Below are 23363 nucleotides of genomic sequence, written 5' to 3'. Positions count from 1 at the left end.
TCCTAAATCTAAACCAAAGATCCTGTTCTCTATAATGAGGAAAGCCCATCCAAGGGTGATGGAGCATGCCTAGATGGGATGGAGCCTGGGCTGGGAGGAAGCGGAATCTCTAAGGCAGGAAGTCATCCCCAGAAGTGAAAGGTAAGAAGTCCACCCAGGGGTCAGGTTCCCACACCCAACCCCTGGGAGCTTAGGATTATGACCCAGCCAGCCCAATGCTACCAATGTCCTGCAAGCCCAATGCCAGCCAGTGACCTGGCCCCACCCTCTTGTAGGTGACAAACCATTCCTTTCTTAAAACGTGGAGATTTTGCTTCAGGAAATGTGGATGGCTGAGATCATGTCATGACCTTTGCAATATCACTATTGCACCCTACACACACACACACACAACACACATGCACACGCACATGCACACACACTTTCCCTTTGTCATTACTCTGTGCTTGCTGGGTTCAGGGGATGTCCACAGCAGGCGAAAAACAGTCTGCACAATTGCCCCTAATGTGTGAGAAAATGGGAATGAGGTAGTGCAAAAAAGATTACGAAATTTTTAACTGATCTATCTTACATACCAGAGTATGTGAAGAGAGATTCCTGCCTCCCCTGGTTTCTGGACCCTTCCCAAACCACCACTAAAAGATGCTGTCCTGTCGGTGACTCATAGCCCACAAGCAGATGCCTTATAAGCAGCCCAAGAGAAGAGAAGGGAGAGGAGCATCAGGAAGGAGTCCTCAGAAAGGCAATATGCAGAGGGGACAGAAAAACCCAAGCAAAGGCAGTGGGAGAGACATCTTTGAGGGTTCAACTGAGAGTGAACACGTGTTGTTCTAAGGAGGCAGCAAACATTTAGACAGGGCTAGAAAGTAGGGGCCCTATGCAAAAGTGAGGTTACAACATGGGGCAGGACCGAGCAAGCACTACCGTGCTTGATTAATACAAAACTTTAGCAAGAGCAATGAATGGACTCCCCAAATATTTAAATTTAAAATAATGTCATTTCAACATACCTATGTTTCAATTCTTTGATATTTTCAACCACTTTTAATAACCCAGAAACAATCATTAAAAATAACAAATTAAAACATGTGTCCAGAGGCATACATTTTTCCCTTTACCTCAGGCTCCCATACGACTTAACACATCATCTTTGCTGGAGCTTGTCTTTATTTAAAATTGTGACATTTTTGATCACCATGGGTTTTTTGGCATTAATTTTGAACTTTTAAAACACTGCACTGTAATATTATTTAAACAAACACATGAAAAGATGCTCAAAATCACTAATCATTAGGAAAATGCAAATCAAAACCACAATAAGATACCACCAGACACCCATGAGGATGGCAACTAACTAAAACCAAAAAGATAACAAACTAAAAAAAACAGAAAACAACAGATGTTGGAGATGATGTGGAGAAACTGTGCACTGTCAGTGGGGACATAAAACAGAGCAGACACTGTGGAAAACAAAATGGAGGTTCCTCAAAAATTAAAAATAGAATTACCATATATGATCCAAATATTCCACTTTAGGGTATATATTCCAAGAGCAGAAAGCACAGTCTCAAAGAGATATTTGTACACGCATGTTCACAGAGGCACCACGCACAACAGCCAAAAGGAGGAAGCAACCCAGTGTCCACTGATGGATAAATGGACAAACAAAACATGGTCTATACATACAAGAGAATATTATTCAGTCTTCAAAAGGAAGGAAATTCTGACACACGCTACAACATGGATGAACCTGGAGGACATATGCTAAGTAAAATAAGCCAGACACAAAATGACTTCTATGAGATATTTAAAATAGTCCATTTCAGAGACAGGAAGTAGAATGGTAGATGCCACGAACTGGGGGAGGCGAGAATGGGGGTTTGTTGTTTTAATGGGTACAGAGTTTCAGTTTTGCAGATGAGAAGAGTTCTGGAGATTGGGTGCACAGCAGTGTGAATGTATTTAGCTCTACTGAACACTTAAAAACAGTTAAGATGGTATATTTTACTTTACGTACATTTTACTACAGTTTTTAAAACGATTATTTGTCTTGACTAGAGTTTTTCCACATTGGGGTAGTGCACGGAGTAATGGGAAGTCATACTCTGAAAGCCAATTATCTGGAGTCTAGAAAGTCAGTAATAGCAGGAAAAGCAAGAAATCTCTTCCAGTTGCCAGGTCAGTTCTCTGAGCAGTGTCCCTCCAACTATTCAGTCTCTCCTTTCCATGCAACAGGAGGCACCAAGAACTCCTGAGCAGGCGTTCCTGAGGGGGGGGTCCTCCCTCCCCAGCCCGGAGAGGGGCCCAAGCAAACTCATACTGGCAAATGCTTGACCCCAAGGGTGGGAAATGGGGAACGGGACCTGAGCAGGAAGGACTGATCATCTGCCTCTGAGGCCTCGGGTTGGGTTGGAAACCACACATTTTCCAAACCAGAATGGTCTGTCAAGGATTTCTGGGCAGTTTTTGAGTGGGAGAAATGCAATGTTGGCATTTCTGGGACACCATGATTGATAGAGGAGACAAGATCGTGTATTTAGGATCTGGGCTCTCTCCTCAAATTCAGAACGTGGGATCACTGAAATGGCATTAGAACAGCAGGCCATGCTCTGAGCACTTCAGACTAAGAAAATGGTTTAAACTATAATTTAATTTGTATGAGTCACAGGGTTGGGGAAGATGGTAGATGCTGAAAATGTAAGCTATGCAGCCAGATCGGTTTCCCTTTATAACTAAGTTGCCAAGGAACACATAAGCCAAAACTGAACCCCTTTACAGAAACTGGCATGCTTTGGGAAACCGGTGACACCTCACACTCTTTACCCTGATTCAAACATTGACCACTAGGCTTAATCTTGTACATTACTTTTACTAGGCATGGCATACATCCTGAATTAATTCTTTTTTGTTAGATTAGCGTTATTAACCTTGCTTAACAATTGACATTTTTTCAAATTCTCTGGAGATAGCCACTTCACCATCAGAACAAAGGCATAAGCTACCTAGAGCAGTGCCACCGAAGAGCTCTAGCAGAACCTCTCCCCTGCTCACTTGGGGGCACTAAGAATCTGAATCCACAAAGTGTGTTATCAGGGACAGGCTTTGTGACTCAAACTCCTGCCTTGGTCTCCTGACCCCCTAGCCCCTTAATGCAACCGCCTCCTCCTCAGGCCCCATGCTCTTCTCCCGGGAGCCTCTGTAGCACCATCATGTGAACAGAGGAACCTGTTAAGCAGATGTATCCTGCAGCTTCTTTGCTTCTCGCAAAGAGTAGTTCTTGCCTTACACTGAAGCTAGAGATCTCTGTCAATAACAAAATGAGTAGGAGGGTGGAGGTCAGGATGGGCTCTCTCAGACCTCTAGCTGGGTCACACCACAGCATCTCACACTCGAACACGAGCTTCCTTCCCTGCTTTTCTCAGCAGGGTTCACTCGGTATCTTTGGCACTTTGCAGTTTCATCAGCCCCAAAGAAACTCCCACCTCTTGGTTTTCTGAGTAACCTTCCAGCACTGTTTTTTCTGAACCTACTCCTCACTGATTTGGTGACCTCATTTTCTATGCCTGTTAAACTCTCTGATCATACTCTCTGATAAAAAGGGGAAGTTCACTCTGCCTCCACAGAGGTTCCTGTGGGGCTGGGGCCCTGGCCCTCCCAAGAGGCAGGTCAATCCGCTGTCTGCCATCACTGATGGGTGGGGCGGCAGAAAACCCACAAGATGTGTTGGCATCCTGGCTACAGCATCCGCTAACCTGGGCAGCAGAGCAGTTCTGCCTTCCCAGGAACTGAGGCCAGCACTGAAACATTCGGGCCACATCTCCAGAAGGTTCTCAAGTTCGTTCAACGCACATAACTTAGGCCACTTCCCTGGGTGGTAATAAACTTATGCCTGTTGCTAAGCTGACAGATTCAGCAGTAATATCATGAACTGCCCCTGGACCATATAAATAATGAAAAAGATTCCATTAGTCCCTACCTAGTGCTTTATTTCCTAAAGTTACAGAAAATCACACTGTGTTGTTGTGTGTTTTTTGGATCCCAGGTACCTGGAGGGCGTTTTCCTTTCAGTTTCCTTAAATTCCAAGTAATTACACTGTCACCATCCTTTACGGCAAGTGGGGGAAACTCCACACACTCTGTTCTCTCTGCAAATGCATGGAATCTGAAACAGGAAGAGATTTGCAACATTAGGCTAGTAGTGCTATTTGTGCATGTCTACTCATTCTCCCAAGACCGTGAATTTGCTCTGCTGTGGTGCCGAGCATCTTAGATGTTTCACGGCTATTCCCTGTACCTGGTCAGTTCTGCCAAAACAAAAGACAGGGAGGCAAAACAGAAGAGCGAACTGTGAATGTTGTTGGGGTTTTAACACATGACTCTTCTCTTCTCTTAGAGGGTAATTAACCCAACCAAATGGTATGTATTGACCCTGGAAAAATGATACCCTCTGCTTTATATTTATCCTTCTGTTCCCAGGGTTCAATCATGTCAACAGAGTGTTGACAAGCCAACAGTCTAATGAGGCCTCAACAGTGCCCACGGCCCTGTGGGTTCAGTGTTGAAAGCTGGTGACAACAGGCACCATTGGCTCATCTGCCAATTGCCGACGGGCTTCAGTCAACTTTAACTCGGCAAATATGCACTTCCCCAGAAACTAAGCGGAAACCCTAATGAAAAGAATTCTTGTGTGGACAAGTTTTTAGGGCCTGACTCCTCAAAATGTGATCCGAGGGGCAGCAGCAGCACCTGGGAGCTGCTTAGCAATGCACATTCCTGGGCCCTACCTGGAGCTGCTGAGTCAGAATAAGCACTTGGTTCAAAGATCCCTGGGGGATTCAAGAAGCACTGGTGTGGTCTACAAAATGAGGGGCTAAGCACACCCTTGACAATCTGGAATCCAAAAAGTCAATGATAGCAGGAAACTTCTTTCAGATTAACAGATCATCTCTGGGTAATGCTCTTTTTTTTTTTTTTTTTTTAAAGATTTTATTTATTTGACAGAGAGAGACACAGCCAGAGAGGGAACACAAGCAGGGGGAGTGGGAGAGGGAGAAGCAGGCTTCCCGCGGAGCAGAGAGCCTGATGTGGGGCTCGATCCCAGGACCCCGGGATCATGACCTGAGCCGAAGGCAGACGCTTAACGACTGAGCCACCCAGGCGCCCCGGGTAATGCTCTTCTGACCCCTTAAGAGTTCCACCTTTGCCTGTTTCTCAGCACGAAGAGAATCCTGAAGCAGGGGTTGGGATGGACAGATGGATGCACAGATGGTAGGAGAGGTGTGGGGGCTTTACCTGGGCCACGGAAAGCCTGGGTCCTATTTCTAGAGGGTTTCAGGTGAGACTAAAACAATGACAATGGCAATCCACAAGCCAGCCTTGTCCCAACAGCCCTCTTGAGGCCAATGGACCCTTAACCTGGCCATGCCTGCCTCCCACAGGTGCTTCCACCAGAGCAGACATGGCCAGCTTCCTTTGACCTGTGATCTCCTTACAAAGCAGAGGGGGGATGGCTGAGGTTTGTCCTGCCAGGTCCCACACCCTGAGTGCCAAGGCCTTTGGTGCCCAGGACTTTCTACTCTCTGATCTGTTCTCCAGATTAGAAAAGAGAACAGGGCAGACACTTCCTCTGGCTAATACAACCTCATTTATGCAGAAAGCAAAACAATGCTTTGCAGGTTGGTGGCTCTGTTCAGACACAGACTCAGGCACGGGGGAACCAAGAATCCAGCCTCCCTGCAAGCTGAGCTCAGGGCACGCCCTTTAGAGTTCCATAATGACTGCACTTCAGCTGAGGCTCACCAGCCAAGGGTGTGCAGAGGCCAACCAAGAGACTTGGGGATCTGGCAGGGGTGGAGCAGGCAGGAGCCCCACCGGTTGTGGGTTGGGCTCACTTGCAAGGGCCAGAGCAGGGACAGAAAAGCATGTCTACAAATCGTCCTCTCCGGGAAAACTCACACTCGATGGTACATGGCCTAAAAATCAGGAGCTGAACTGCAGCTTCTCCCATTTTAAATTACTCCCTAACCTCTCACCTGCCCAGAGAAAGTGCCCCACGTGAATCAAGCAGAGGACCAGCAAGACAGGGAGTCCTGCCAGTTGCCTTTTACTCTTTCCACTAGCAAAAGTAGGACAGTGAGCCCCCCTGTATTTGGGGGGATTTAGGAACCCAGAATTGAAGCCAAACACCTAATGTTAAAAGATTTCAAAGTTTTAATGGTAGCCAGAGCAGTGGTCTTCAGAATCACCAGGGATCCTGTTAAGTATGAGTATTCTTGGCCCTCCCCTAGCACCCAAAAATCAGGATCTCTGGGGCTGTGGCCAAGATATCTGCATTTTAATCAAACTCCCTAGGCAGCTCTTATGCAAAGTGAGTGATTAAATTCCTGGTCCCAGGATCCCCTCTATTATGTAGAATCAGGCTGTAAGGTGAAGCCCTGGACCTCTGAATTATTAACAAGCTCCCCAGGCAAATGTGATGAGCAATCAAATTTGGGAACACATGCTCAAGGGCAGGAATTGTACCCATTTCAGACAGGCTAACTGAGGCAAGAACTCAGTCATTCTCCTTATAAACGCATAAGTAGTTGATCTCTCTCCACAAGGGACCTAAACCTATCCACACAGACAAGGGGATGGGTATGTTTTTAAAATGTAGATTCGGTTATTTTTCAGCTATGATGAGGCCACCAGATCAGTATAACTGCCACTGAAAATACAGTTTGCTACTCACAGTTCCTGCTATAGACTATATTGTGGCCCCCACCCCCCAAATTCATATGTTGAAGCCTTAACCCCCCAATGTAACCATATTTGACCGTATTTGGAGATAGAGCCTTTAGGAGGTAATTAAGGTTAAATGAGGTCATAAGGCTAGGGCCCTGATCCAACAGAATTAGTACTTTTTTTTTTTTAGATTTATTTTAGGGAGAGAGAAAGAGCATGTGCACAAGCAAAGAGAGGGGCAGAGAGAGAGGGAGAGAATCTCAAGCAGTCAAGCAGACTCCCTGCTGAGCGCAGAGCCCCATGGGGCAGCTTGATCTCTCCACCCTGAGATCATGATCTGAGCAGAAATCAAGAGTCAGACGCTTAACCAACTGAGCTACCCAGGCACCCCGGGATTAGTATTTTTTTAAGAAGATATACCAGAGAACTTACAGGCATGTTTGTGCTTTCTCTCTCTCTCTCTCTCTCCCCCTTCATCCTTCCTTCCCTCTGTCCCATGAGAGGATATAGTTAAGAAGGCAGCCTGGAAGAGAATACTCACCAGAAATCTGCCAGCACCTTGATCTTGGGCTTCCTAGCCTCCAGAAGTGTGAGAAATAAATTTCTATTGTTTAAGCCATCCAGTCTGTGGTATCTGTTATGGCGACCCAAACTGACTACTAATACAGTTCTCAAGAGGAGGGGGCACACCCCATCACACCGGGCCACACAGGGAAGCACCAGGGCCGATCAGGAGGCATGAGGGAACAAGGGGAAAACATGGGCCAGAGTCTTTAGTGTGGATTCTGCAGCATGGAATGGGTGAGGCAGAGCAGGCAGGTTTGGGATGGGCTAGTTGAATAACTTCAATGGGTTCTGGGGTGTAGGAGCTGCCCCAAGCTGTCCAGTACTGGGCCCCGGCATGATTAGTGCCTGAGCATGAGTGCCTGCTGGCACTGAGTGGGCTCTGGATCAGTTAGCTTGCATATGAAAGGTATACTCCTGGGTGAGTCAGCTAAGCTCTCTAGGACTTAGCTGGCCTTGGAGGGGGCAAGGACCCTGATGTCAAACCATCAGAATTACAGAAAGTAACAAGGCAAGATTAATACAGCGTGGAGAAAAAAAGGCCTAGAGACTAAAGACCACCGGAAAGAGGAGAGCACAGGAACAGACTGGTTAAGAAGACCACTGCTGATCTTGCAGAAGCAGGCAGCTCACCCACTGTCCCTCAAGAGCACATTTTCTGCCTACCTGCTGTGGGTCTTGGCACTCAGATCCTTTAAGAAAGCTGTCGTGCCTTCTCCTCTGGCATTGAAGGACACTGTGCAGACAGGACATGGGATCTCCAAAGCCCTCTGAAGGAGGAGCCCCTTGGTTTGCTCAGGAACATCTCCCACCACAAAGTAGTAAATGGATTCAATCTGCAAGACAATAGTACCAACTGTTTATCTCCCTGACGTGCCCTAGCCTTGTATGGGACTCCCTGGCAGTATGCTTTCTACAAAACTGCCTTTGCTCCTGGGGGGGCGGCAAGAATAGCAGCACTGCTCCCAGTTTTGTGAGGACGTTTGGGGACCAAAATCAGGAAGTGAGATATTCAAGGCCTGCTGCCTTCCACGGTGTTTGACCTCCCTGCCACTAACAAGTTCTGTGAACTTGGGCAAGTGACATAAGTTCAGTTTCTTCACTTATAAAAAGGGAGGTAATGCAGTGTACCTCGTGACTGAGTTTAAACAAGAGGACTTGCGCTTATGCATGCATGTATCTCAGAAAGTTAAAACCCAGAGAGAGCTGGGAATCCCTATCATCTACACCTACCCCTTAAAACCCCCTAATTGACTGTTTCCACAAAAAACTGGGGAAAAATCCCAAAAAAATGCATTGGGTTTGAAGGGATAAATAGATGTCACCATCCCCTTAGGGCTCATGAGCCTTTCTCTGCTCTAATCACAAACCCCTGCTAGCTGAAGGTAAACAGTCAAGTACCTCAGTTCGACCTCAAACCTGGGACTTAAACCCACCTGACGCAGAAAGAAGAGGACTTACGGTCAGCTGGGCCACCCTGTCTGCAGCAGCTAGGGCCAACTGTGCCCAAAGGGGCAGTGGGAGCAGGGTGGCAGAGGGCCCCTGCTGGGAGGGAGGCCATGGCCACAGTGGGAGCTGAGAGCAGCCTACTCCAGCGACAACCTTCCTCCCATGGGGCTCGAAAAGGCCCACCTCACCTCCGTGACTCTTTCTCTCAGGCCTTTCAAACCCGCTCCCCGATTTTAAAAAGGACCGAATGGGAAGTAAAGACTGAGCAATGTTGTATATCTCTTTCGGCCAGTTGCCAAGAGACAGAAAAAATACTGAGAGAAGGAAGAAATGGTGCTCTCTACATTCCTTGTTAGGCAACTAATATTCTCCCAGCAAATGCATTCTCCTTCCCTTCTCCCCCCGCGTTACACAGTAGCTTGTGTGAGAGGCGTTCAGTAGGCTTCCCTGCACTGCACTGTTAGTGCTCCAGCTGGGTGGGGGCCCAAGCTTAGCACGGGGACCGGTTCACCCTCACATAAGGATCTAAAGTCACACGTGGCCCAAGAGAGGAGATCAGACACAGGGAGTATTTTGTAAGATTTGTTAGTTCAACGGGGAGGTGAGTGAGGACAAACATCTCTAGGTGGTCTGTCGGCGGCTTCTGACACCATGCATCTCCGTTGCACGTCACGCAAACTCAGCTTCTCTGCTCTGGCAATGACCCAAGAGTCTGAAATGAGTGCAGAAATGTTTTTCCCTTGAGATTTCATCAAGCTAAAAATTGCTGTAGCCAGCAGTGAGCCAGGATTTCCTTTCCTTCACTCAGTCTCCAGGGTTATTCACTATTCATTAAGTTCATTTCTCAGCTGCTTAATTGCCTGTGTTTTCGGTTATCCGTGCTACGGATTTCCTGGGACATGCTCTACAATGAGACCACCTATCTCATCCCCAACCCCTCCTGCTCACTGCCTCCCTGCCTCTCCTTTCCACTCACATAATGACACTGAGAAAAAAGGAGAGGAAAGTAAATATGCCACCTAGCCCCACCCCCCACCAACTGGCAAAATGCCTTTTAAAGTGATGTGGCTGTGGGGTCATCTGCTCTTTGGGATGATAAGTCAACATGAATTCTTTTATTCAATGCTCACAGAAGTCCTGTGGAAAAGGAATTCTTGTTATCACACCTAGTTTACAGATGAAGAAACGAAGGACTAGACAGGTTAATTGACCTGGTCTTTCAGCTAGTAAGTCCAGCTGCCTGACCCTATGAGCTTCTGCCTTTGCTTTCAACCACTTCATTCGGTCAGCTCATCATGGCAAGGCTGGTCACCTCTTAGAAACGGATGTGAGGGGCGCCTGGGTGGCTCAGTGGGTGTAGCGTCTGCCTTCGGCTCAGGTCATGATCCCGGGGTCCTGGGATCGAGTCTCACATGGGGCTCCCTGCTCGGCGGGAAGTCTGCTTCTCCCTGTCTTTCCCTTTGGCCTGTGCTCTCTCTCGTGCTCTCTCTCACTCTCTCTGTCTCAAATAAATAAATAAAATCTTTAGGAAGGAAGGGAGGAAGGGAGGGAGGGAGGGAAGGAGGAAGGGAAGGGAGGGAGGGAAGGGAAGGAGGGAGGGAGGGAGGGAGGGAGGGAGGGAGGGACGTGAGTCCCAGAACTGTGCGAGCAAGATCCTGGGACAGGAAGGTGGCCAGAGACAGGCACTCTTTTCACTCCCTTGGCTCTCACACCATCCAAGGCTCCTAGCCCCTGATATCAACGTCCCTGCCTAAAACCTGGGTGAGGTTGTATGGGCTCAAGGGAACTGTCCTCAGTGGAACCCTCTCCTCTGGCCCAGTAGCTCAGTACCTCTGAGTAACTCAGTAGCTCAGTACCTCTAAGTACCTCAGTAGCTCAGTAGCTAAGGGCAGGGGCCGAGCCTGAGGATTAGCAGGAGCAGCCGGGGCCAGGAGCAGCTTTCTCACTGACCAGCATTTCCCTAAACGCTAATTTGTACTGAATTTGATAACACAAGATATAAACAATATTTGGGGTTCCATTCGGCTATTGTACTGGGAATCAAAAACTCTTGCCACTTTACACTACATAAAAGAGGGTAGGGCGTTTCTGTTTCCCCTTGAAATGCCTTATTCTGTCTGGGTCATTAGCTCTGCAGTGCCCACGGCAGCCTGCATTCCGCCCAGCCAAAGAGGCCTTGACATCTTCTCAGACACAGATCTGGGGGAAAAGAAGAACCAGACTGGCAGTGGCTGCTTCCGCCCTGACTATCCGCTGCTGTAGCCTGTCAGAAGCCTCGGGCCATCAAAATCTCCACTCTGCAAGAATCAAAGTCAAATGAAAGGCACCCATAACAGCAGTGAGAGGTCTAGCAAAATTCTGTCTTGGTCTTCACAAAACTTTGACTGTTTCAACAGTTTTGACCAACTCCAGACTGTGGATTTGACTTCCAGATCTTCCCTGTACCTGTGGTAGCCCTTTCCTTATTCGGCCCTTTCTGATTTTCTGATCTCCAACCTCCCCCCCCACACACGGTGGTGACTGCCCTCTTGATGTTAATCCAGCTCAGTTCTCCAATCCCTCCTTAACACCCTTAACACCACCACCAACTTTCTGGCCTGCCAGGTTTCGGGGTCCCTGTCTCCACCCACTATCCCCACCAGAGTCCTACAAGGCTCAGTAAATCCACCTGCCTGGTCCCATGCAGACTACCACCCTTCAATTAAAAAAACTCAAGTCTGTACCATGGCGTGGGGAATGGGAACTTCTTGGACCCACATCTAGCCCCAACTTCAAGAATATCAACACTACTTCTTTCCCATTCCTTCAACGTTCAACATTTATAGAGCCCTTGCCAGGCACTGCCATTTCTAGGGACACAAAGGTTAAAAGATCTGATGCCTGGCTGAACCACTGCCATGCTTGTGATTAGCATGGCCAGCCCTTCAGTTTACTGTCCAGTGGTGAAGGTTTCTGATGGACTCACATAGGTCTGGCTCTAATTCACCCATTTACTCTCCCAGTGAAGAGGTTATTTTTTTTAAAGTAAACAAATGTGTGCCTATCAGCCAGATGGAAGAGAGGCTGAGATACCACAAAGAGAAACACAGGTACCCTTTGGGCACGTAGCCTTCTGCTGAAAGCAGAAGTAAAACCCCCTCAGTTAGCCTTCTCAGGCAGCTGGGAATCAGGGCTTTGGATGACCAGCCTTCTCTTCCCGAATAACCTCTCCCATCTTGGATCAGCAGGCCTTCCAGGGCCTCCTGGCACAACACCCCTCCTCATTAAGGCCAGGGAAGCTACCAACTTCCCAAAGAAGCACCCTATGACCAGAGGATACTGCAGAGCAGAAACCCAGGCCTGGACGGCATACCTGGGCTCTGAGGACAATGCCAGACATTGCCTCAGTATCCCACAGGCTGCCCTTCCAATGAGCCAGGCCCTTTTGCACAGGATCCAACAGGATACTTCATCCATCAATAGTGCTCTCCATGTGCTGCCATCAGAGCTGGGACTCAAGCAGACCCCACACTGCCTGGCTCCTCTGGAGTTGAAGGCTCACCCTCAGTCATCCCTGCCTGTTCAGTCTCTGGCCTGACTATGGGTACAAAGCCCAGCTCTGAAAGAGGCCAGTAACCTCTGAGCATCCGCCTTACCCTTACCAAGCACATCAGTTAGCCCTTCCTCTTCATGTGGATTGGATACAAAAGCCCAACCTCCATGTTAATCTTTGAACACAAAACAATAGCCACTCTCTTGGTTTTTCTCAGGACTCACTCATGGGAGATGCTAACCCGAAGCAGGTTATCATCAGTAGCAAAAGTCTGGGTATCTAGATTTACTGTTCAAAAGTTTCTTAAGCCTTATATCTTTTCTATTTATAGAAAAAAACAGTTATGTGAATCAATTTGAAATTCAGTGGGGTGGGCATGAGGCACAGAGCAGAGGGGCAGCCCATTAGGGGAAGCCATTCCTCTCCCCATCCTCACACCTCACAAAACATAGAGCATGGCATTTTTATATAGGAGGCAGTTGCAGTTACTAGAAGTTTCCTAGGGACCACATCCAGATATAAGCTCTAGGAGGGAGGATAGAGTGGTCTGAGTATGTTTTATATTTGCCATACTCCATAGTCTCTTCTCAAGAATTTTTAAGTGGCATTTGATAATCAGTGCCTATTAACCTCTTTCTGGGTTTCTCCTCTTCTATAGGACTTGCCTGGAACTCACTAAATTGTTCCACATTTCCTGGGCTGGGGATGAATCCAAGAAAGGAGAAGCACAAACCAAAGGAAAGTAAAACAGAAAAATCAAAGGTCACTGGGAAATCTTCAAGTCATGGCAGGTCGCCAGAGTCAGCTATGACCAATGTAGCTAGGTGAACAAAGAAACAGAACACCCGAGAGTGAGTGTGTGTGTGTGTGTGTGTGTGTGTGTACATGCAGGCATGCATGTGCACACACACACACTCATCCAAGAGCCTGTGTAATGTTCCATTTCTTGAATGCTTATTATAGTGCCCAGACAATTGAAATTTTACAGATGTTAAAACAAACTTGAAAGGCCAAAGAACAAAGTAGCTTCTATTTTGTTCTTTAATGGGAACCATTTGTTCCTCTGGCTTCGAAAGGATAAACAATGCATTTCCAATTTTAAACTATCATCCTCAGTATCAATAAACAGTCTGGTGACCACTGAGGGCTATCCTTTCAAGGTGCCAGCCAGCACATGGCCTCCTTGCCCAAGAAAGGACTTCTTAATGTAGCAGAGTAAAGCTCGAAATCTACAGAATTATAGGAGTCCAGAGCAGAGGAAGCAATTAAGTGTTAATTAATATCAATCCATAAGTATTAGTTCAGTATCTGTATCCCAAAGGAAAGCAGATCTATCCCTACCTGGGAAGCTGAGGCTGGCCAAAGAACCCCACCTGCCCAGAGTCCTTCCCCACTAGCTTGCCACTCCCTTCAAGTCCCATCCGTATGATCACTCACAAAAACACACACCCTTATGGCTAAAAGAACATAAACCACCACCATTTCAGCACTTCTTTCAGGTAAAGCTTTATGTCCAAAAGGTCCTATCAAAAAGCACATGTGAATGCATTAATATTCAAAAATGGATGATGCATCTATGTAGATATACTTCACCTTGGAAAGCACATAACAGATCCATTTGTGAAGAAGAGGAACTGGGAGAGATTCAGAACACAGATGTGGGGAATCCCTATTCCTCAACCTCGGGGTTCTATGAAGAGTCTCCCAACCTCTCTCCCTCATAAGAGATGGACTGATTTATCTAATTGTCAGGAGAACAAGAGCAGAACTAAAATATGAGAGATGCACAACTATGCCGAATTCCCTGTCCTTTCTCACTGCTCAGTGGCTGTGAGCAGCACGTGGCCCTGCTGGCATTGGCTAAATGGGGGTTGACCCTGTGCCCTAATCACCCAGAGGGAGCCCCGCCAGGCTCAGGGGGCAGGGTTAGGGAGTCTCATTTTGGTTTCTCCAGCTCTGCCATCACCAAAGCTGCTATTTTGATCCCCACTTGGGGCCCGTCACCTATTTCTCAAGTGGTTCCAAATTCAGAGGTGAAGAGGACTGAGACTTTCAGGACTCCCCAGTGCCAGTGATGGGGTCTCTGTGGGATGCTGCTGGGAGGACCCAGGTCAGCTGAAAGGCAGTATGGGGGTACTGGGTATAGAGAGAGAAACTGGAAGCCACCGATGTGACCTGGGGCCCACCATGGATGCACACTTACCATTTTGTCGTTCCCAGCTTCCAGCAGAGCATCCAGGCAGCTAGCCTGGCTCACAGCCAGCTCAAAAGGCAGTTTCTCAACCCAACTGATGGCAGCGGCTATGGACTGCTCGGTCACAGGAACAGCATTTTCCTGCCATTTCACAGGCTGCTGGGAAACCCTGAAAAGAATCCCACGGGGCTGTCACTGGGCAGTGGGCAACCTAGCTGTCAGCCCTCAGTCTCAGAGCTGCAAGCGACAAGCCACTTAACATCACTAGAGCTGAAGGAGAGAAAACAGTTCCCGGCCCTCTAAAAGTTACCAATACATTGGGCGAGCTGTTTAAGATCAGTCTCCAAAGCACCCTTACCTTCCATAAGCTGTACTGACTAGGAAAGACAATGCATACAGGAGAACTAAACAATCTCAAAAAGTAAACATTAACAGCTGCATTAAAATTATTGAGGGAATTATTTTCATAAACAGGCAGGTTTATATACAACTATCTTCCACTAATAGTAAATTTATAAGGATTCACAGCAGTAAGATTTGTAAATCAGCGACAATTTTAACACTCGAAAATTTTATTTCTAATTCTTTTAAGACACTGTTTTCATTGTTCCAAATTCCCATCAGTTCCCTCTTCAGGATCAAAAACAGTATTGAGTTCAGCAAAGCATTAGTTTTTAAATCCTGGGAACATGTGATTAAACCATGTAGTGTGGACTTAGAAAGCAGTGATGGAATCCCCCCAAGAAAGAATAGCCATTTGAATCTATTTATCTCTGTGTTTATAATTGAACAAATTATATAAATTATATATGCATTCATAATTATAAGAATTCTATGAGTCATGGACTAATGAACCAGCCTGAGCTGTCCCTCATAAACCACCCTGAGACAGAAGCTGCCGCACACCTGTGTCACCTCTATGTGGCCCCTCTGGTAGAAATGTGGCCGAGTGGCCTAAATGCTATAGCATAGGTTTCCAAAAAAGCTAAAGCGTTGCAGACTTAAGACTTGATTCCTTCAGTAATATATCTATGACAGAAATAAAAATCTGGGATAGAACACAATTAGGCAACATCCCCAAAGATGTCATCTGTTTAGCTGAAAATATTTTCTTCAAAAGAAAAACTCAATTAGGTAGATGCCTCCTTCATCCAGATTTTTCCTGTCAGGGAGGTACAGCCCCTGTTCCACATGAAAAGTTGGCCTTAGAGCCCAAATTCTCTTGAATCCAAGAATCCGTAAATAATTGATTGTGAAAACTCTGAAATACAGGAAATTCTATAAAGCCGGCCACCTGCTGTTCTATTAAGGGGGTCAACTTACAGGGGAGTCACAAGCTCAGCTGAAAAAAACAGTGATAGCTGTGACAAGGCTGAATTCATTATTCGGGCTAAAATCTAAAATGACCGAAGAGATTTGTATGGCCTTAAGTATATATTCAGTGTAATTCCTATTCTTATATTTTGATCTTGCCATGAATTGAAGAAAAGTGTGTTTCTAAATGTTTTCTAATTTCAAAACTAAGATGCCACATGCAAAGCAGATGTAAGTTTTCGCTGTGGGTCTTCTGCTGGAATTACACATTCTAGGAAATGACAAGATAATACCTCCTCCCTCCCCAAAGATATGTTACTGAACTCCAAATAAATGAAAACTACTTATGAAGTTTCACTGAAATATTCCCTTCCAAAGGGAACTCACCGTATGATATTAAACTTGGCTATATGAGCCACCTGCTCCTGGAGGACCATTGTTAGAGCATCTTGGCACAGATTAAGCTCCTCCTCCAGCATGCCGCCAAAATCCAGCACTATGGTGATGCACTGTTCCAAGACGACACCAAAAATCTGCCGGCTTCTGCTGGTGAGCCAGTCCATCCGCTGCTTGTAACTCTCCACAGCTTGTGTTAAATGTTCCACAAACTGATAGATCAGTTCTGATTTAGCTGTCAACTTAATGAAAATCAAAGCAGAAAAAAAAAAGAAACAGAACAAAAACACACCAACATACATCATCTGAACTATCGTGCAGCCAGGAACAACGGGGCCCACTGAGTCATGGCCTCTGCCATCAAGAACTGGGCATCAGGGGCGCCTGGGTGGTTCAGTCGGTTAAGCGTCTGCCTTCGGCTCAGATCATGATCCCAGGGTCCTGGGATCGACTCCTACATCGGGCTCCCTGCTCAGCAGAGAGCCTGCTTCTCCCTCTCCCTCTGCTGCTGCTCTGCCTACTTGTGCTCTCTCTCTCTCTGTCAAATAAATAAAATCTTTAAAAAAAAAAAGAATATTAAGAACTGGGCATTAATAACAATTTTGTAGATGATCCTCTAAACCCCACATAATCCACGAGGAAGTGTTCCAATCTTTCAACTAAAAAAACCTTTGGATGATTCCCCACAGAAGAAATGATGATGATGGGATCTATTCAAAATACAGCACTCTTTTTTAAAAAACATGTGTTTCTAAATTACATTTTATCTTTATAATTATAGAATTACCTTCACCAGCAAATGTCCAGGGGACATTTTAAGGAATTACGTAGAAGAAAAGAACTTTTAAGGAATTAGGTAGAAGAGAGAGCAAAGGCAGATGGGAAAAAATAAGTCTCACTAAAGTTTTCCTAAGGACAACATGCCAAAAATATTTCTGAAAATGCTTCTAGACATGCCAGCACATCTGCCTGGCTTCTTCTAAGGGATGCCACCCCATTAACTCATCCTCCTGCTCATAACCTGTGCCCTGTATCCTCTTGTCTCTCAGGCCAAGCTCCCCAGTACCTGGATCACTTGATCACTTATAGCTGCCACCAACACCTCTAGAGGCTGTCCCCAAAAGGTGACAGAGGCTTGCAGGCAATTTCTCATATACACAAATAAACCATCAGTCACACAGATCAAGCACAACTGTGCAAGGCCTCTCAGGGTGTAGGGAGGCAAGAGACAGAAAAGGAGTAAGAAAAAAATGTGCCCTCTTCTGTGAAGAATCAAAGTTTGAAAGATCTGGTACTTATTTTTACCTTTAACAAACCTCAGAACACCCCCTAAATACCTAAATTGTTAAGGAAAATGTGTTTTCTGAACACACCACGTAACTCCACATTTTCATGCCTTGGTTCGTGCTGTTCCCTCTGACTTAAACTGCTTTCCTTCTCTATCCCCTACGTCTCTCCAGCTTATTCCTCAAGCTCCAGCACCACTTCCTACTGCTTTCCATGGCTGCTAAAGGCAAAATTCCTAAATCTCTCACCAGTATCCACAGCACTTATTAAACTCTCTACCACAGTACAGAAACCAGGGTGGGACCATGTCGCAGGGCCTGTGGAGGTGATCAAATGGCAAACATGGATGTTTTCAATAGTTCTGTAGTGATTTCCATGTAGTTCAGATAAAAAATATATTGAGCAGAGGGGGAGGGGGGAAAGATGGCGGAGGAGTAGGGGACCCTATTTCAACTGGTCCCCGGAATTGAGCTGGATATCTACCAGACCACTCTGAGCACCCACGAAACCAGCCTGAGATGTAAGAAGATCTGGATCTCTACAAACAGAATATCGCAGGCAGTTGGTTTTGAGGTATGAAGCGGAGAGCCGTGATTCTGCAGGCAGATACCGGAGGATAAACGGCAGCGGGAGGGTGCCTGGCCGTGGGGATCCTACACCGCCGGTGAGTGACAGCCTCGCGCGCTGCGGACGGGGCACAGACTCGAAGACCGGTAGCGGCGGGGAAAGGACTTTAGGGCAGCCCCCAGGGTGGAAAACCAGACCAGCGGGGTCGCACGCACGCGAACCGCAGCCCCCCGGACGGAAACCCGGTGCGCTGGGGTCGCGCCGGTGAACTGCAACCTCCGGGGTGGAAACCTCAAGCGGCAGAGTCATGCGCGCAAATTGGGAGCGGCTGGCGGTTTTAGAAGCACAAAGGGCAGAGACGTGCCCGACCTGGAGGCAGGACTGGGAGCGCTGCGGAGGGGCGCACAACCCAGGCCACTGCAGTTTATAGCAGCACGGACAGAAACGGAGACAGTGTGGCCTGGAGAGCTCACTGAAGAACAGACTGCGGTCTCTCTGCTGAGACAGAGGGTTGGAAACGGTCTCTTCTGCTCTGACTCGAGGAAGAGACCCGGAAAGCCGCCAGGGAAAGGCGCCAGAGAACAAAAGCCCCAAAGACTGATTCCCACTGAGCCCATCCCCTGCCACAGGGGGGCAGGGCAACTCCGCCCAAACAGGGTTGCCTGAGTAACAGCGCAGCAGGCCCCTCCCCCAGAAGACAGGCTGGGAAAACAAGAGGCCAGCAACCCTAAGGTCCCAAGAAAACAGGTGCATCTTGCTTGGGTTCTGGTCAATAATTTGGACTCTATACATTCCCTCAACCACCCATCAACAGAATGACTAGGAAGAGGAGCCCCCAAAACAGAAAAGACTCAGAGATTATGACTTATGCTGCAGATTTTCAAATGGATGCAGATATAACCAAGATGTCGGAGATGGAATTCAGGCTAGCAATTGTGAAGACAATGGCTAGAAGGGAGAAATCAATTAATGGCAACACAGAGTCTCTAAGGGCAGAAATAAAAGGGGAATTGGCAGAACTTAAAAATGCTATTAATGAGATCCAATCAATCTAGATAATCTAACAGCTAGGGTAAGTGAGGCAGCAGAACGAATAAGCGACCTGGAAGACAATATAATAGATAAAAAGGGAAAAAAGGAGGCCAGGGAAAAACAACTCAGAATCCATGAAAATAGAATCAGAGAAATAAGTGACACCATGAGGCGTTCCAATGTCAGAATAATTGGAATCCCGGAGGGAGTGGAGAGAGAGAGAGGACTAGAAGATGTATTTGAGCAAATTGTAGCTGAGAACTTCCCTAATCTGGGGAATGAAACAAACATTTGAGTCCTAGAGGCAGAGAGGACCCCTCCTAAGATCAAGAAAAACAGGCCAATGCCCCGGCATGTAATAGTAAAACTTGCAAATCTTAGAACCAAGGAAACCATCTTAAGGGCAGTTAGGGGGAAGAGATTCCTTACATACAGAGGGAGGAACATCAGAATAACGTCAGACCTTTCCACAGAGACCTGGCAAGCCAGAAAGGCCTGGAAAGACATATTCAGGGTACTAAATGAGAAGAACATGCAGCCAAGAATACTTTACCCGGCAAGGCTTTCATTTAGAATGGATGGAGAGATGCAGAGCTTCCACGACCGGCAGAAGTTGAAAGAATATGTGACCACTAAGCCGGCCCTGCAAGAAATATTAAGGGGGGTTCTATAAAAGGAGAAAGACCCCAAGAGTGATCTACAACAGAAATTTACAGGGACAGTCTATAAAAACAACGTCTTCACAGGCAACATGATGACAATTAATTCATATCTTTCAATAATCACTCTCAACGTGAATGGCCTAAACGCTCCCATAAAACGGCACAGGGCTGCAGATTGGATAAAAAGACAGGACCCATCCATATGCTGTCTACAAGAGACTCATTTTGAACCTAAAGATACATCCAGACTGAAAGTGAAGGGATGGAGAGCTATCTTCCAGGCCAGCGGACCTCAAAGGAAAGCTGGGGTAGCAATTCTTATATCAGACAAATTAGATTTTAAACTAAAGTCTGTAATAAGAGACACAGAAGGACACTATATCATTCTTAAAGGGTCTATCCAACAAGAAGATCTAACAATTGTAAATATCTATGCCCCCAACATGGGAGCAGCCATCTACATAAGCCAACTGTTAACCAAAATAAAGTCATATTGATAACAATACATTAATTGTAGGAGACCTCAGTACTCCACTCTCAGCAATGGACAGATCATCTAAGCAGAGAATCAACAAGGAAACAAGAGCTTTGAATGATACATTGGACCAGATGGACCTCATAGATATTTACAGAACATTCCACCCTAAAACAACAGAATACTCATTCTTCTCGAGCACACATGGAACTTTCTCCAGAATAGACCATATACTGGGTCACAAATCAGGTCTCAACCGATACCAAAAGATTCAGATTATTCCCTGCATATTCTCAGACCACAATGCTCTAAAACTGGAACTCAATCACAAGAAAAAATTTGGCAGAAATTCAAACACTTGGAAGCTAAAGACCACTCTGCTCAAGAATGTTTGGGTCAACCAAGAAATCAAAGAAGAACTTAAACAACTCATGGAAATCAATGAGAACGAAAACACATCGGTCCAAAACCTATGGGATACTGCCAAGGCGGTCCTAAGGGGGAAATACATAGCCATCCAAGCCTCACTCAAAAAAATAGAAAACTCCCGAATTCACCAACTAACTCTACACCTTAAAGAACTAGAGAAAAAGCAACAAACGACGCCTAAGCCACGCATTAGAAGAGAAATAATTAAAATTAGAGCAGAAATCAATGAATTAGAAACCAGAAACACAGTAGATCAGATCAATGAAACTAGAAGTTGGTTCTTTGAAAGAATTAATAAGATCGATAAACCACTAGCCAGACTTATCCAAAAGAAGAGAGAAAGGACCCAAATTAATAAAATTATGAATGAAAGGGGAGAGATCATGACTAACACCAAGGAAATAGAAACAATTATTAGAAATTATTATCAACAACTATATGCCAAGAAACTGAGCAATCTGGATGAAATGGAGGCCTTCCTGGAAACCTATAAGCTGCCAAGACTGAAACAGGAAGAAATTGACAACCTGAATAGGCCAATAATCACTAACAAGATTGAAGCAGTGATCAAAAACCTCCCAAAAGACAAGAGTCCAGGGCCTGATGGATTCCCTGGGGAATTCTACCAAACATTCAAAGAAGAAAGAATACCTATTCTACTGAAGCTGTTTCAAAAAATAGAAACAGAAGGAAAACTTCCAAACTCATTCTATGAGGCCAGCATTACCTTAATCCCCAAACCAGGCAAAGACCCCATCAAAAAGGAGAATTTCAGACCGATATCCCTGATGAATATGGATTCCAAAATCCTCAACAAAATCCTAGCTAATAGGATCCAACAATACATTAAAAGGATCATCCACCACGACCAAGTGGGATTTATCCCCGGGATGCAAGGGTGGTTCAACATTCGCAAATCAATCAATGTGATAGAACACATTAATAAGAGGAGGGAGAAGAACCATATGGTCCTCTCAGTTGATGCAGAAAAAGCATTTGACAAAATACAGCATCCTTTCCTGATTAAAACTCTCCAGAGTATAGGGATAGAGGGAACATTCCTCAAGCTCATAAAATCCATCTATGAAAAACCCACAGCGAATATCATCCTCAATGGGGAAAAGCTGAGAGCCTTTCCCTTAAGATCAGGAACACGTCAAGGGTGCCCACTCTCACCACTGTTGTTCAACATAGTACTAGAAGTCCTAGCAACAGCAATCAGACAACAAAAAGAAATAAAAGGTATTCAAATTGGCAAAGAAGAAGTCAAACTCTCTCTTTTCGCAGATGACATGATACTTTATGTGGAAAACCCAAAAGACTCCACCCCCAAATTACTAGAACTCATACAGCAATTCAGTAATGTGGCAGGATACAAAATCAATGCACAGAAATCTGTTGCTTTCTTATACACTAACAACGCAACTGTTGAAAGAGAAATTAAAGAAACGATTCCATCTACAATAGCACCAAAAACCATAGATACCTCGGAATAAACCTAACCAAAGAGGTAAAGGATCTATACTCTAGGAACTACAAAACACTCATGAAAGAAATTGAAGAAGACACAAAAGATGGAAAAATATTCCATGCTCATGGATCGGAAGAATAAACATTGTTAAAATGTCTATGCTACCCAGAGCAATCTATACCTTCAATGCCATCCCGATCAAAATTCCAATGACATTTTTCAAAGTGCTGGAACAAACAATCCTAAAATTTGTATGGAATCAGAAAAGACCCCGAATCGCCAAGGAGATGTTGAAAAAGAAAAACAAAGCTGCGTTGCCCGATTTCAAGCTATATTACAAAGCTGTGATCACCAAGACAGCATGGTCCTGGCACAAAAACAGACATACAGACCAATGGAACAGAATAGAGAACCCAGATATGGACCCTCAACTCTATGGTCAAATAATCTTCGACAAAGCAGGAAAAAACATGCAATGGAAAAAAGACAGTCTCTTCAATAAATGGTGCTGGGAGAATTGGACAGCCACATGCAGAAGAATGAAACTCGACCATTCTCTAACACCATTCACAAACATAAACTCAAAGTGGATGAAAGACCTCAATGTGAGACAGGAATCCATCAAAATCCTAGAGGAGAACATAGGCAGTAACCTCTTTGACATCGGCCACAGCAACTTCTTTCAAGATACATCTCCAAAAGCTAGTGAAACAGAAGCAAAAATGAACTTTTGGGACTTCATCAAGATAAAAAGCTTCTGCACAGCAAAGGAAACAGTCAACAAAACAAAGAGGCAACCCACAGAATGGGAGAAGATATTTGCAAATGACACTACAGATAAAGGGCTGGTATCCAAAATCTATAAAGAACTTCTCAAACTCAACACCCAAAAAACAAATAATCAAGTCAAAAAGTGGGCAGAAGAGATGAACAGACACTTCTCTGAAGAAGACATACAAATGGCTAACAGACACATGAAAAAATGTTCATCGTCATTAGCCATCAGGGAAATCCAAATCAAAACCACATTGAGATACCACCTTACACCAGTTAGAATGGCCAAAATGGACAGGGAAAGAAACAACAAATGTTGGAGAGGTTGTGGAGAAAGGGGAACCCTCTTACACTGTTGGTGGGAATGCAAGTTGGTACAGCCACTTTGGAAAACAGTGCGGAGGTTCCTCAAAAATTTAAAAATAGAGCTACCCTATGACCCAGCAATTGCACTCCTGGGTATTTACGCCAAAGACACAGATGTATTGAAAAGA

At 45.6% G+C, this 23363-nt stretch overlaps 1 protein-coding gene across 1 annotated transcript in view; it reads right to left on the bottom strand.

The window, feature by feature from the left end:
* VWA3B (von Willebrand factor A domain containing 3B) overlaps window positions 1-23363 on the bottom strand; it is a 213728-nt gene that overhangs the window by 174264 nt on the left and 16101 nt on the right. The window contains exons 4-7 of the mRNA XM_032397359.1: window positions 16164-16414; window positions 14472-14631; window positions 7954-8123; window positions 4047-4162 (exon numbers count right to left, since the gene is read on the bottom strand). Coding sequence (XP_032253250.1) covers window positions 4047-4162; window positions 7954-8123; window positions 14472-14631; window positions 16164-16414 — 697 coding nt within the window. The remainder of the gene's footprint in view (window positions 1-4046; window positions 4163-7953; window positions 8124-14471; window positions 14632-16163; window positions 16415-23363) is intronic.

This window comes from Phoca vitulina, unplaced genomic scaffold (genome assembly GCF_004348235.1).
Source record: "Phoca vitulina isolate PV1807 unplaced genomic scaffold, GSC_HSeal_1.0 scaffold98, whole genome shotgun sequence".
In the NCBI taxonomy this organism is placed as follows: domain Eukaryota; kingdom Metazoa; phylum Chordata; class Mammalia; order Carnivora; family Phocidae; genus Phoca; species Phoca vitulina.
This window is presented reverse-complemented; position numbering and strand designations above follow the sequence as displayed.